Source organism: Xiphias gladius, chromosome 6 (assembly GCF_016859285.1).
Source record: "Xiphias gladius isolate SHS-SW01 ecotype Sanya breed wild chromosome 6, ASM1685928v1, whole genome shotgun sequence".
Classification (NCBI taxonomy): domain Eukaryota; kingdom Metazoa; phylum Chordata; class Actinopteri; order Istiophoriformes; family Xiphiidae; genus Xiphias; species Xiphias gladius.
The window spans coordinates 12,501,069-12,517,544 of NC_053405.1; the positions used below are offsets into that span (position 1 = coordinate 12,501,069).

The 16,476-nt window shown below is 40.9% G+C and overlaps 1 protein-coding gene across 2 annotated transcripts in view; it reads right to left on the reverse strand.

Annotated features, from left to right (window-relative positions):
- The window catches only part of nr5a2 (nuclear receptor subfamily 5, group A, member 2), a 70,155-nt gene extending 59,231 nt beyond the window's left edge, over positions 1-10,924 (reverse strand). The window contains exons 1-3 of one of the 2 annotated variants that reach the window (XM_040129315.1): positions 10,720-10,924; positions 6,772-6,890; positions 2,677-2,818 (exon numbers count right to left, since the gene is read on the reverse strand). In XM_040129315.1, coding sequence (XP_039985249.1) covers positions 2,677-2,818; positions 6,772-6,876 — 247 coding nt within the window. In that variant the 5' untranslated portion in view covers positions 6,877-6,890; positions 10,720-10,924. Of the gene's footprint in view, positions 1-2,676; positions 2,819-6,771; positions 6,891-10,253 lie in introns of both variants that reach the window. The other variant, XM_040129314.1, reaches the window with a different exon arrangement.
- Positions 10,925-16,476: the final 5,552 nt, after the last annotated feature.

Sequence of the window (16,476 nt, forward strand, 5' to 3'; positions counted from 1 at the left end):
ATATGTATGTGTTTACCAAGGAGAGCTGTATGTATAGTGTGTGTGTGTGTGTGTGTGTGTGTGTGTGTGTGTGTGCGCATGTGTGTGGTGAGGGTGTCAGACTCTGTATGGGAGGTCTATACTGGTTGTGGCAGGAGTCGCCCACTGGAGCTTCTGGCCCCTGACAGAGCGCTGCAGGGCCCGTCTTGCCCCCGAGCTGAAAGCTACCACCAGCAAAACAAATCAAGCGCTACCCCCTCCCCACCCGTGTCAGCTAGAAAATGACAGGCTGGGACATTCTGCCCAGCGGCCATTCACAATTAACAGCAATTAATTACACCACACATGGCAGGTAAAGGGAGAAGCCTCCAGAAAGATTTTAGTTAGGCTGTCTTTGTTTTACTTTCACCCTCCCGGGGTCTTATTTCTTTAACATATTATCTTTTCTCAATTGTATGTGATCATTTCAGGGGCCTAGGGATTTTTAATTTGGTTTAAAATACAAATGTGTGAGGAATTTTGTTTCAGTATTAGACTGGAACCGTATGAATAACATAACACCTACTCTTATCAAAAGACTGCACAAACTAAACATAATTTGCAGTATTTTTTAAAGGACAACATTGTAACATAACCCCGTGGTTAACAAAATAATAACCATTACATTTAGCTTTTAAATTGTCTGTTTTACACTTGCCGAAAGATGACCTTTGGGTCACTTTGTTCAGGCCAGAATTAATGATTTCATAGTAAAACTTGTCAACTAATGTGTGGAAAAATAGTTGATTTAAAATATTGTCTTTGAATATTGAAGAACATTTCTTGCCCTGCCGCCCTGTCACTTCTGGATAGCCGTGTTTGAACAAGCTTCTGAGCCAAATTCAAATTAAACAAAGAGGCCTCGAAACGGCCGGCCAAAAGTATCATCATTACCATTCTCGACCTGCCGCCAAGTTTAATATTTTATCTATTACTCTGTCTGGCAAGTTTAAGTGCACAGCAGCTACCAGATACCCCCAACTCCCCCTGACCCCATCTCAGATACTAATAAGCAATGCTGGATTTCAACGTTTTGGTAAAAAAAATGAAAGGTTTCTGGTCTGGAGAACAGAAATTACTGAGATGTTCATTGTTAAATGTTTAAATAAATATAATCTTCTACTTTCATACAGGCAATCATTTTGTCAAAGCAGGTATGGATATCTCAATGCAGAAGGAAACTATTCACATGCAAATTGATCATGGAAGAATATTTTCACTCTGGGTTTCCAAAAAAGTTAATGTGCTATGATTAACTGTGTTCAATTGTGAATTAATGGAAAAAGACTCGCTCTGTCGTTTCACTAGAACTTTGGTAGAAGTCTTTAAAACACTTCTCGGGAAGTTACGAAGAAGTCAACCTCCAATTTTTTAACTGCTCCATGTTATAATTTTTTCCTCCCCAACTTTCAGAAACAGTAATTGCAAACAGGCATCATATCTTGAAAAATACAAGATGCAGCACCCAGAATGCAATAATACTTCCCGGATCTGCTTTTCCACACCTGCAGAATTGTACTGTAGCTAAGTGCCACATCATATTTTAGTGAGAGATATTTACTATGAAACCTGAGAATAGACAAAATCTGTGGTAAACTATTTATGAAAAAACAGTCCTATATGTGCACTATAAAAAGATAAATATTCTGCCAGAGTACAATATAAGTTTAAAATACTTCTGTTGAAAGTGAGTCTGGAGGCTGTGCAGTACATTCATTGGCCTAGATGCCGTGCTGTTACTAGCACTGCTGGAATGTAACTAAGTATGTTGTACTCAAGTACTCTACTGAAGTACATATTTGAGGTACTTTACTTGAGTATTTCCCTTTGGTCTCTTTTGTCCTTCTACTCTACAACAATTCAGAGAAAAATATTGTGCTTTTGACTCCACTACATGTATTTGACAGCTTTAGTTGCTAGTATCTTTACAGATTAAGATTTTAAACACAAAACGTATGATTATCTTATAAAATATGTTGCACTATTACAGATTAAACCACCCAACAGTGTATGAAATACTTAAAATTAGCTCTACCATGACCACCTACAACGGTAAAAATGGTATTTGCATGTTAATGCATCAGTAATAATATTCCAATAATATAATATGTCTTTCAGCATTATGAGTACTTTTACTTTTGATACTTTAAGTACATTTCGCTAATAATTTGTACTTGAGTGACATTTTCATCACGGAAACATTTACTTCTAATGGAGTATGTTTGTATCGCAGTATTGCTTATTTTACTCAAGCAAATACCATCCAAACCTGGTTATTGGACAGTCACATGATCAGTGCTTGTAAGAGCCATCTGTTCTGTTTTAGAGCCCATGAGCAAGAAATTGAAATCCCAGTGGCCAGTCTGCTACAGACATTGCTTGTTTGAACATGAAAACACTTTCTCTTTTAAGCATCAATTGTGTCTTATTTATCTTTTCTGAAGAATCCCAAAGTTTTGACAGATACTCATAACCTACCAGCAAGTATTGCACTTTTAAACACTTCTGACCATCTCTCCCTGGGTTATATCCAATCTTATGTTTAGGATGAAAACATGATGCAATTGCAGAAGCACAACACCAGCAAAGTTGTGATTTCAAGTCATTCTGCCATCAACCAAACACCTGAGCTGTAAAAATGGAAACATGTTGCTGTACCTTCTAGCTTCATGCCGACGGTGAGGCACTTTTGGAAGCGGCAGTACGGGCAGCGCTTCCTCTGGGTCTTGTCAATCTGGCAGCTCTGGTTCTCTATACATGTGTAGCGCTTGTTGTTCTGGACGGTGCGCTTGAAGAAGCCCTGCGGAGAGAACCAATTAAGACGTCAACCTGCTTGACCCCTGCAATGCGATGGTAATTGGCTCATTCACACTCCCAGACAGATGGAGAGGGACAGGCTTAATGGATACACACACACACACACACACACACACACACACACACACACACACACCGTGAAGTTTTGAAAGCTATACTCCAATTGATGTTGTGATGTTCTACAAACAAACACACACGGTGCATATAAATCAGAGCATGAATACACACTTTTTACAAATGAAACAAAGTGAGTATTTGTAATACTTTTTAATTAAGTCACATAAGGAAAATATTTATAAACGTACATTTATATTATGCATTCATTTTATTCAGCTTTGAAAAATAGCTAAACATAAATTCTGGGCATACCTGCTTTACTCAATGTTTTCGCTACATTATAAACTACTTTGTAAAGGGTATAACTCTAATTTGGGTCCTGTCAAAATTACATTACTCTTCTTAATATTCTCTGTTCACGTAAAGACTAAAATTTATGGGGAAGGCATCTTTTCAACTCTCTACTTAAGTATTGAAAAATATGAGCACAGGAGTCCAAAAAAATCCAATAAATTATATCCATAATTCACAGTTCCGGGATTACAGATATTCATACCTGCAACGTGGAATTAATTATTGGCAGCGGCAGTGGAAATCAAACGAAGGGAAGATGGTATTAACATATTCTAGATCCATAACCTAGGAGGAGAATTCTTAAACCTGGTCTTTTAAAAAAAAATCAAAATAAAAAAAGAACGTGCTGCTGTCAATATCTCACCAAACACAAAATTAATTGACAATCTGCATTGCCTGATTCACCCAAAAAAAAAAAAAAAAAAAAATGCTCTCGGTTTTGGATTATCGACCTCTCAGCGCTAAAAAATCCATGCTTCAGAGAGAACTTTCTTTCCAATTTTCCACTTAGCACACAGCGTGTGCTATAAATATCTGAACCAGGCTGGATTCTACCATGCTTTAAAAACCACACACTATCACGTCTGCAGATTAAATGGACTTCATCTCACTGAAAAGCTCTTATTTGACCTGCAGTTCAAACTAAGAAAAGGCACTTGTCAAGGCTCATTTTTATGCGTAAAGGGACTGCTGCAAGCAACTTTTGTCTGTAGGTGTTGCCATTACAAATAACACGGATAATTTTTGCTCCAAAAAGAGCTACTAATTAAAATCAAATCCGAAGTCTGGCTGTAAAATAGCTATAACACATTCATAAAATAATGTCCAAGTTGAATTTCTATAAATTATCTGAGTAATTGAGTATTCCTGACCTTGGAATTCCATCCTAAAAGACTGCACTCTCTCTGCACAAAAACAGCAACCAGGAAACAGCTTTTACAACATGTCAGTACTGGTCAGCAAGTCCAACAAAGAAGCAGGAAAAATATAATTCACATTAATCATTTTATGTACTCTGATCCCTGTCTCCTGTACCTGCTTTATTTGCTCAAATATGTGTGCTAACTTTGAAATAAAAAAGATCACTTTGACCTCAACTTGCTTTGCTCATATTTATTTTCCTTTTTACGTCTGCAGATCATAAATATATTTTTTTGATATGTGGACTGTGCACTGCGGCTCTGACTCAACCTTCCTACTAGTTGCTTGTAATGTCCGTATTTTAGGATTTAAGTCCACCAAAAAGAAGCATGCTAGGAATCAAGCCTGTTTGAGTACACTGAGGACCATGCAGCCTGTTTTGGCTTGTTGTTGTTAAACCAACAGATATGATGTGGTCCCGTGTTTACTTTATGTGGGCTGGTGTGTATGAACTAACAGTAAGACTAAATGGGGATGTGTGTGTCTCCTTGGGAGGGAGGTGGTAGGATTATAAGGCGGGTTGGAGAATCTTTCCTTTTGTGATTCACTCTTCCTCTCTTTATGCACGTGTGTGTTTATGTGTGTGTGTGTGTGTGTGTGTGTCTGTCCCTGAACTCAAAACTTTAAAAATATCTCCCTCAGATGAAAAATGCATCCTATTCACAACTGCATTTTTAGGGTGGAAGGGCATTGGGCAGGGTAGGTTGAGACGGTTCAAGGAGGGGTTTGAGCGTAGTTATGAATAAAGGAGGATTCCATCGAAAAACTCACTACAAATTATGACCAATGACAGAACACAAAGTTGGAAAATGTGAAGCGTACTCTGGTAGCGCACAACAAAACCTGAAACTGAGTTATTTTCGTTTTAATACAGAACTAAGAATTCAATTTAATTGCTGGCTTTTCCAGGTTTCCTGTTGGTGTGACAAGGTAGGAACCCTCACTGCACTGGGGATGGACTGCACCGCCTGGCTGAGAGCGGATATTTAATGCCAATATCAGCCTGTAACATGTCAACAAACTGATATATCACTTTAGCCCTGATGATCATCCTTTTACTGAACAGACTGCCTGCATTTTAGAGTTAATCAATGACAAGCTTCAGGTAATTATCAGCATTATTATTGTTACAACAGGGATATGCGCCACTGTATAGCAGACCGCTTCATCCACATCCTGCATGCACACATACACACACAGAGCAGAGTGTTTCCAACCTAACTGGGAAATGTGTCTGTGGATTGGTTCTCCAACACAAGCCTGTGCTGAGGCTGAAAAGCAGCAGAGATGCCACTGACGTCTCCCTTCAAGCAAGTGCTTAGCATCTCAAGGTCATAATATGGGATAAAATCTATAACATCTGCTTTGAATAATGACCACATAGGCAAGAAATGTGTGCCGCCGCATCAATACTGTGAGCTGCAATTTTACACTGAATAGTGTTAACACAGAGACATTTGTCTTAGCTTAATTTTGTGCTGACAGCTTTACTGGACTAAAAAAAAAAAAAAATGGGGAATGCCTATTAGCTCGGTGTTGAGGAGAACGGATGAAATAGGCAGAACGGGACAAAAAGGTTGTTGATAGAGCTCAAATGAATAGCGGCAACAGTTTGCTTTACAGTAGCCATATTATCAAACTGCATATGGACACATTTTGCAGCCAGACAATGTAGCTGTGCTTGTAATGAACTTGTGATGAGAGTTTTAGACAGTGGGACACAGGCTTGAACAAACAGATTCATTATGATTGTGTACTTTGCTTTCTGGGTTAAAACCTCCTCTTCTGCCTCCTGTGTTTGGTGGTTGCAAAAATCACAAAAACCTCATTGCGTGTGTTTGAACTCCTGTTTCTTTTCCAAGCCGTTCACCACTTTACAAAATCCTCTGACGCTCACAGGAAAAGTTTGTTAGATCAACTGTCACAACAATATCTGACCCCGTGGCCTCTTTACTGTGGGTTTTCCTGTAATGTTAATGATGAGGAACTGCATCTTTGCTCTAGTGTTACACTTGTTGCAAGGCTCTGTGAACAAGAATGCCGGCTAAATGCCTTGCGTGCTAAAGTGTATCTGCAAAAAATGCATCTCCACAGTTGAACAGAGAGGTTAACACGCTGAAATAAGGCAGCCATATAGAAATATAGGCAGCGTAGTATTCCTAGGTATGGAAGGTATTTTAAGATTGCACAATGCAAATAGGGCTGTACGTGTTTTCAAGGAAAATAATGACACTTAAGTAAAAAACAATACTAAAGAGTACAATTACACAGTCCAGCTTAAAGCATGAATGCTGCAAACACACTTACAGGTGATAATAATGCAATCAAACCCCTGTCAAGCCACACAACCTTTTACTGACAGGCTTTGATGCACTGCAGGAACTTCATAATAACAGGCTTCCATTAATTAGGCAACTATATATAACTGCGACCTCACTGCTAGAGACAATTTTAGACATCAGGCATATTTTATGTATCAAAGCAGATACGGGAGGGTCAACGTGAGTGCACGATGCCACGGACGCACAGTTTGTCACTACAGAAATTGTTATTGTAACGGTGCGGTGCTTTCTTTTTTTCCCATGTTGCGCTGAGGGCACTAACCTTGCAGCTCTCGCAGGTCAGGAGTCCGTAGTGGTACCCAGAAACTTTGTCTCCGCACACGGGACACATCTCGTCCAGGTCCTCGTCATAAGAGTAGTCCATCATTTTTAACTGGGGGGCTGCGGAGGAGACACGCACACACAGGGAGAAGTCTATTGCTATGCTGAGCAACCTCTTTTCCAAAAGCCCACTTTCATCCATCGAGACGAACCACGGGGGACCCTCGCGAAAGAACTGAAGGAGTTTTTTTTTTTCATTATTATTTTTTTTGTCTAAGTTCTGTTGGACTTTTAGATGTTTAATTTGAGGAGTGGGAAGACGACGAATAGTCGATTTTGGAATGACTTTAAAGGGACGTAATCATTTATTTCTCCTTGTTACGCCCTCTCTTCTGCACGAGTTGCAGACAGGAGCCAATAAATAAATTAAAAAAAAAAAAAAAAAACCTCATGAAAGCGAGCCTCATAAATATGCATGCATCTAAGTCGTGAAATCGCTTGGGGAAATGGAGAGATATTAGAGTTAAGGATTGGAGGAGAAAACGTTGCCGCCCACAGACAAATGAAGACACACAGAAAAAAGCCCTTATCTCTGCGGGCGAGGAGAAAAAACATCCAAAACCAACTTGAAACAACATCATTTTTCCCCTCTCAAAGAATCGTCCGCCAATGCTACGGGGCAATGGCTTTAGTTTATTCTATGCTTTGCAGGGGTGCGAAAACATTTAATGTTACGTCCTGCGTGCGCTGGAGAAAAACGGCCCATTTTACGAATCGTCAGTGTAATGTGACATGAGAATTTCCCAATCGAAGAGTAAACAAAGACAACGTGGAACCTCAACCAATTATCGCAGTTTTAAATCCACTTACACTTGCACTACATTTCAACCATCTTCACATATTTTTTTTTCCCCGCACTTACTCTTGTATCAAGATTTAACGCGGATCGTAGTAAACGATTCGAGTATTATTATGAGTGTATTTGCCGTAGCGCCCCTTTGCCTTGCGTTTTGGACACAGTTGCATTGATAAGGCTGCGTGTGACAGCGCCGAGCAAACAGCCAGGCTGACATTTACAACACTTACAAAAGCATTTATGGTTCTAATCATAAAAAGCAGCCGGGATCAAACAGGAAAGCCTGGGTGGATGTGGCTGTAAAAGTGGAAATATTTTGTCAACCAGACGCCTTCCAAGGCCTTCACATATATTACTGCCCCACTTCGAAATCCACTCATCTGCTCACTGAGACCTTTTAATTAGACATGATTTCTGGTTTGTTAACGCGTTGCCCTGCTGGGATCCCGCGCTGCATATTTCCAGCTGAAGCAACAAGTTCCACCGAGCTGCCGTTTCTTTCCCACAGAAGCTGAGGGCAAACTCCATTCCCGAACTTTCCTATGCTTTAAAGCGCAAAGAAAAAAAAAAAAAAAAAAAAAAAGGCGAGAGGATTTGTTAGGGGCCTGTTCTCGTGACGCACGGCAGCTGCGGATTTGGACATATTTTAATAAAGAACATAAACACTATCTGGACGTTGGTTGCAGTTGTGCGGTGGTCGGGGCCGTGGTAAATAAAAAAATAAATTAGTACCCCCAGTTGGAAATGGTCCTAACGCAACAAAATTAAGAATATTTTCAGAAAAACGTTTGTCTTTCAGGGCTTTAGGCGCATATTTTTTCCCCCCCTTGAAGTTGTCCAATCTCTATGCTGCTGCTATGGTTATTACCATGTATACCATGGGTTCACGTTTTTTTTATTGACAATATATTATTTTTTTTTTATCCAAATGTACAGATCAGGGCAATGAGAGTTCTGGTTAAACCCTCCTGAACCCCTGCTTCACAGACGGCCGGAGGTGTTTGCAGATCACGTTGCTCTGGAAGATGCGGAAACGCACCGGTCCGCAGCCGGTCTCTCACCTGCTGGCTCTCAACGCGACGCCACTTGCTCGTGCAGGGGGTCCAAAAAAGCTACAACACGTGTCAAACAAAAGAGACGATTCCAATTTCGGGGGGCGCCTTTGGTTTTTTTTATTTTATTTTTTTATCCTTGCGTGCAGGCAGATAGCGGGCTCTCTCACAGCCTCTCCTCGTCTTGTGAGTTTAAGTTATCAGCGTCTCATAAACCAAGAGCGGGCTAATTGATCGTCCGTTGATATTGCTGTGGAATGACCTGAGAGGAGTGTGGTTGGGGGGGGGGGGGGTTACGTCTGCTTGTCTTGACGGAAGAGTCAGTCCCTCTTTAAATTTCCGCAGCTTTATGAGTACTTCGTAGGCACAGAAAAAAAAATAAATAAAAAAATGTAATTTATGCCGTGAGGATTTTTAATGGTAAATGTGCCCACTCTGTAAACGTAAAATTGTCAATCAAAGCTGCACATTTTTAAACTCATAGACCCAATTTCGCACATGTAAAGCTCTACAGCAATTCTACCTGCAATGTTTGATACTGTTAGTGAGATGTGAAAACAAACAAACAAACTAAATAACAACAAAAAAAAACCAAAAAACAAGCCAACAAAGATGATGAAATAAAAAAAACCTACATAGATATAGCATCATAAAATCGAGTTCAACCTTATTTTCAAATTGCATTCAATTTTTAGGCCAACATTTGAGAAATTGCAAGACCTAAATGTGTTAAGAGCACGACAGAATATATATTAGTTTGGATTAACCTGTCACACAATTACGTGCATTTTACATTGTATGTAAAGTAGAAAACAGACCAGAATTTTTCGGCTTATTAGACGAAAGTTAGATGGCCTGAGGTCAAATGTTTTGGAAGGGGGCAAATCACTAAATCCAACCTCTGCAGTTGTGCTCCGTGGTTCTTTTTTTTCTTTGCGATAAACTGGCACCAACTCGTCTCCGCTGCTCTTTATATAAACACACAATCCCGAGTCGGTTCTGCGTATTAGCTACACTGCCGAGACGAGGTCGCGGGGCTCGATACAAAGCCACTGAAGTGACAAAGTTAGACGCGCTTCTCTCGCCCTGCCTCGGCTTCTCTCTCCGCACCGGGCGCCCGCACATTTCCGACATGAGTGACAGCTGGGTATAATCAATGCTGGATCACAGGCCAGACGTTGAGGCAGGGAATCCAAGCCGGCTCCTGCACACGCAGCACTTCGTTTTTATGTATCAGAGCGAAGGCTGGGAGGGAATGTCAGAAACTTATTTTGGAAACCACGGTGAACACATTTTAAAATCAAAAATAAAAATAATCTCGGTAAAATGACGACCTACATAGTACACGTCTACAAATCTACCGCGTCCATCATACAACTATAGCCTGCGTTGACAAACACCAGTTACCGATCTATATTTTCTGCAAAAAAAATCTAGTTATTATAAGCGTGTTGAGAAGTTTCTGTGACACTGGGGTACGCACTGGGGGCTTCTGGTCTGATAACGTCCCGCAAAGGGGACTAAAGCTTGTGAATCCTGCCGTATAGAGAGATTCCAATGAATGACATTTCTTACCCTGCATGTTCCTTGGCATGCGCCCCTGTTCCCCATACGATCGAGAGAGTCCCAGGGATTCAGTCTCGACTTTGGGCAGCATGTCAGCGCTGCCGGCCTGAGCTGGAGACTGCGCACCGCCCGGCGGGACACCTGGACGTGAGAGGCACACGATCCCAAGCACACCCCCGAAGTGACCCGAATGTCTTTTTAGCTGTCTATGCCTCACTTTCTGTCTCTGTCTGTCTCCCAATTATCGGACCATGCTCTGGATGCGAAGCCTGAATGAAAACGACTCAGGCTGTCTCCAAACGGCCGGGTCGCATAGCCGGTGCGGTGTCTGCTCTGGTTCACCTTCACTAATTTAACTTCTCAGAAATGCATTTGCGCACGACAACCGCATTAAGAGAGCAGAACACAGGTGAGTGAGTCCTCCAATACTTATCAAGTGGCAGTTGTGCGCTGAGTTAGGGAATCAGTCTCTTACTCAGACGAGGAAAACTGCACAGCGTCCGGACTGGAAGGCGATGGTAAGTTTCCCTTCAGCTTTCCCAAAAGTCTTTTTAGCGCGTCACCCATTAAAGTGTAACTTTCGGGCTTCGGTAGACCAGTACGCGCCGCCGGGGCCGCCCTCTCCTGTGCGTAAAGTCGGATTCGGTGTGTCGGTCGGACTGTCTGGAGATGTGGAGCCTTCTCCTCCTCCTCCTCGCGGCTTTGTTTACTCCGCTTTCTCCAATCCGGGGCGCATGCGGTCGTCTGACATCATCTCTCACCGATCCAATCAGGCGAGGAGACCGTGAAACATCGCCTCAAACCCTCCGGTTCCATGTCTCCAAAATCTCAGCTGTTTAATCCCGTTAATGATGGACTTTAAAAGCGGAGGGAGAACAAGGAAATCGAGCGAGGTGATACAATTGCGTGTGAGAGCAGACTCCCCACGAGCACACGTACGCACACGTGCGCTTCTGTGCGCAAGCTTTTATAATGTAAGGTTTGTTTGTTTCTGATGAAACTTCATCTTTATAAATCTGTTGCATATAATTTATTGTATATTTATTTATTTAATGAACCCCATTAATCAATTTCAGCATCATGTTCTCTGCCCCTGTGGTCATCTAATATAACTCAATTACACTTGATCATTAAAATGTCATAAAATAGCCTATAATAAAAAAAGTAATAGCCTTTCTTTCTGCCTTTCTTTTTTATTTTTTCTTTCTTTCTTTCTTCCCTCCTTTCTTTCTCTCGTATAATGCAGGTGAAGGACGCAATAAATTCTGCATTATATTTAAAAATGTATAATAACCCATATAGCATTGGTAACTTTTTGGTTTGTTTGTTCAATTTTGTGGAAAATGTGAGCAGCGCCGGCCTCGGGCTTAAAATGGCCTTTACTTTCGGATCAAATCACCCCCCTTACACGATAAATTATACCTCTGCTTCTGAATTATTATCAGTAATTGGCTGAGCAGGGATCAATTAGTGATCTGACGTCAGACTCGGGCTATTTAGCCAATTCCAAATTAAATACACAAGACAAAAAATTATCATGCGGCTACGTCCCTGTAATGGCCCCCCCTCCAACCCGCCCGCTCCAACTGCAGCGGGAGTGGGTTGAGCACACAGGCGCAGATACGCACGAATTTTAGTTCACCTAAACACAGGTTTTTTTCTTTATCATCGGTGCGAGCCGCTGACGACGGGAAGTGGGGAGACCGGGAAGAGTCACGGGGAAGACCGCCAGACACCACCTGAGGGGTCGCAGAGGGCGCGCTACAGACACACACACACACAAACAGTAACACACGTACACACACGCGCGCGCACGCACAGATAAAAACACACTTGTACGCACAGTTGCATCGAGTAGTTAAAAATAAAAGTGCCTCTAAAACGATCACAGAACCTTACATATTAAAAGAATTTAATATCGAGGTGTAAGATGATGACAATATGGCACCATAGGTGGTAAAATGCACAACCAAGCAAAGGAAACATAAACCTACAGATCCTAAATTGACTTTTTCCAATTGACTTTGTAGTCATTGCGATATTTAAATAAATTCTTCAACGCAATATCCTCTCTTTTTTTAAATTCCATGTGAAATATTTACTATATCAGATACATTTCTTTCTCTGGAAAAGTATTTAATGAGCACTATCAGGCCATAAATCCGATACAAACCTTTATTGAAAAGCAGGACCAACACAATCAAATTGTTTAGAACGTAGTGTAATAAAAGTGCAAAACCAAACACTTTGTCTTTGTCCAAACATAGACACCTTACCTGAGGTATTCGGCCATTAGTTTCATTTCTACAGTATCAGTTAAAATGCAGTTCATTACAGATGATATACTTTATGTTTGACCCATAACACAATGTGATTCATTGGTGATCCAGTAAAATTATACCACATTGTCAGTGGGAGACACTAAAGAGTCATGCTAACACTCATCCAGTATTTTATATGTGACATGTTTTTCTCTTTAAAAATATCCTCATATGGGATCCAGATGTTATTTCAATCATTTCAATCAAATTTCCTTTCTCAAAGTTTATATGACTAAGGCAACATCGACTAAAGCACATTATCACTTAAATTCACTAGAAATAAATGTTTACATGTGCTTTTTGCTGCAAATACAGCATCCACACCTGCAGCTGGTTTACAGAAAAGGCAATTCACAGTCAGCGCACACACAAACGGGCTAACCTGCCCCAAACAGGTCCCCTCCAGAGCTGAACTGATCCTGATCCTGTTGTCACAGTGTTTTTTTCCTTTTTTTCAAAATGCACTCTACTCCCATCTCCCAACTCCCAATACACACACACACACACACACACACACACACACACACAGTGAGTTCCCACTACTGTTTCTGGGGTGTCTCTTTACTAATGTCCGTGTTGAATAATTTCACACATTCACCTAGAATCTTTATCTCCTGCAGCAAAAGAGTCGTGGATTTAATGGCAATAAATTGTAATTACAAAAATATATACAATAAAATGAAATAAATTAAACTTGCTTTGAACTTTGTTTTTGAATATAATTGGTTTCTCCTACTGTTTATTTTAGTATCCGTAATCACCCAACCTCCCTTCATATATGCACACAGATTCTTTTTATCATCATTTGGCGACCATCACATTAACAGCAATGTTGACAGAGTGCAGAATTCTCCACTAACCAGCAGTATACTCTTAAGGCTGTTCTGTGATTGGCTAAAGCTGGGTTACTTACAGGCAGTGGGGGGCGGAGTCAGAGAATGACGGGAGAGGACAAGTGGGAATGGGGAGGGGGTCAGGTTATAAAATGACACAGAGACTGATAAGACCTTCTCTGGCAATGTAGCAGTGCTGGAATGATTAACCTGTATGGAGAGAGAGAGAGAGAGAGAGAGAGACATAGTTCAGTGCTTTGGGGAAAGGTAATGAGGGTCACAGAGGAAGAGGGGGAACACAAAAAGACAGACATCACAAGGTTTGTTTGTTATTCTCAACATCGATAAAGTCCCAGAAACTGAAAAATGAACTGAAAAATAGAGAGTAAAAGACAGAGAGAGATAGAGAGAATGAGAGAGAGAGTAACCCAGGTAAGTACTTTATTGACATCGGGTCTTTACAGTTGGAAGATTGAGGTGGTAAAAATCACATCAAAACATAAGCAAAGTCATGCCGACACATGACTCAAACTTTGGACTAATCCTAAAACAATATAATAATCCAATTCTGGATTGATCTGACTGACACACACACACACACACACACACACACAATGACTACACCTCCAGCAACAACTGTGCTGGCTGTAAAAAAAATCATATGCTTACATTAATTGAGTGATTAAAGCACAAAAATCATTGACTATCGTTTTTGATTTAATGAGAAACTTTATTTTGTGTGTGTGTGTGTCTGTCAAGCTGTTTGTGTGTATATCGGCATGTGAATACCTGGGTACATATGCAGCATTTCCATGCCGGGCTGTTTGCATGCAAGTCTGAGTATGTGTGTGTGTTATGAGTGTCTGTGTGTGTGTGTGTGTGTGTGTGTGTGTGTGTGTGTGTGTGTGTGTGTGTGTGTGTGTGTGTGTGTGTGTGTGTGTGTGTGTGTGTGTGTGTGTGTTCGTGCACACACATTTGTGTTCATGAATGAGTGTTTGTCTGCATGTATTGCTGGTTTGTTCTGATCAAATAACAATAGCCTTGGAATTGTAACACACACACTAACATCATTAAATTATAATCAACATGCACTGCCTATTCATAACCAGGAAACCCCGCCCCCCTTCCCCCCACACACACACATACACACACTTCTCCACCCAACTTACCACTGTTTTCTGTATTAAAGATATAATGTACACAGTCAATTGCTCTATAAATATTGCAGGACCCTTAGTACAGAGCTATGAGTCATATAACAAAACAAAGAAGGTGGCAGTGTGACACAAACATACCATCACTGATGTAAGCAAAACACAAGAAAACGATGGAAACAAGCAGCAGAGGTTCTCTGCTGTATATTTTAAACAGTACAAAGTAAATGCAGATGGTGGTCGCAACCAGCATAATCCCCCCTCTTACTTTAAATATAGTGAACTCCAAGTATGATCAAACAAATTAACGCAGAAAACTTAAAGCTGCATTAATATATTTTTTTTGGCCACTGGGGGCTGTGCAAGAAGCCAACACAAGAGTGACATGCCATCTCCTTAAAAAGATGCTATGGCAAACATGTTGACAAACTATTCCCTATTTACACATCCAGCAGATTCAGAGCTACATTATCATTTATTTGGAGTCCTGTGTCTGTCCAATATCTTCTCCTTTTAGCTCGGTTTCTCCACCACTCCATCATTCTGTCAGGGAAGCATTTGCCTCTCAAGCTCCACTATGTTTACCACCTTAGTGGCTAACTTTGTCTGCTGTTTGGTGCCGATTAAGTAACATACTGTGGGTCTATCAGCGCTTTTCTGCTGAGAACAGCTGCCTGCTGTGGCTGGAAATGCACTGGATGACAGCAGAGTTTGCAAAAAAAAAAAAAGAAAAAAAACAAGACCTGAAAGATGCTTAAACACAAAGGGGAACTGTAGTGCTGGATAAATGTCATTAGCTCCAACTGAGCTTTGGCACGTGTTTTCCCGTGAAATGAAGACTGTGGATTTTGTCCCCTATCCTCCTCCTCTCCTTTAAGTTGACGAACAATAAAATTTTGCATTACATCATCTGGTAACGTGGGGGCCAGACACAGTCCAGTTACTCTGCAGAGCCTCACCTGTACATATCAATGGCGACACCTGTATGTGTTCACCTAAAGTGACATTAAAAACGAGTGATCAGTTAGAGGTGACAAAATATCGTCTTCTTAACATTACTGTTACACAGCACCCATAGTATCTGTGCTGGCATTTAGAGTTATCTACCCTAAAGAGCATTTCCAAAAGCTCATTTTTTGGTTGCAAAATCTGGCTTTGTGTGGATAGATGGCCAAAATGCAAAGGAAAAGATGCATTTTCAATTTTAGATAATGACACTTTCTCCTGGTTTATGTTTGTCACTCCCTAATTCCTCAGTGTAACTCATATCGCACTGACTTTCTGTTGTGCCCCAGATCAACTGCTGTTACCTGCTGGTCTCCAGGTCTTTGGATGTGGACAGTCACTGGATCATTGGAGGAATCTGAGTCTGTCCGCATCAAGTGTTGACATTTGGGCTTAGGAGATAAACATCACAGGGGATCAAACAAAGACTGGCCCTTGTGACTGAAGAAAGGAGTGTGTGTTTGTGCCTGTGTGTGTGTTTGCATGGACGTTTGTGTAAAGAGTTTTCAGTGTTGCAAGTTTGCTGCTGACAGCTTAAAGCGGAAGGACGCTGATATTGTCCAAGGGGTTTGGTTATCTCTATGTCAAATGGCTGAGAAGACATAAAAGTGAGGTGAGCTGGAGAACACACGTGCACTCACATTTTAATGATTTATACCCCTCCAAAGGTAAAAAGAAGGATATAAGTAAATACATGTAAAAAAAAAAAACATATGTATCTAGAATATTTTCAGGTTTGAGCATATGTGTGCTCCCATATAAATTCCCACAGAAACACACACTGTACCAACGAAGATACAAGACCATTTTTGGCATTAACGCTGCAGAACCAGACATAATTTTTAAGATCCTGCTGTACAGTCTGAGAAATCATTATCATATAAATTCTGAGGCAGTACGTGAAACAGATGACAGGATA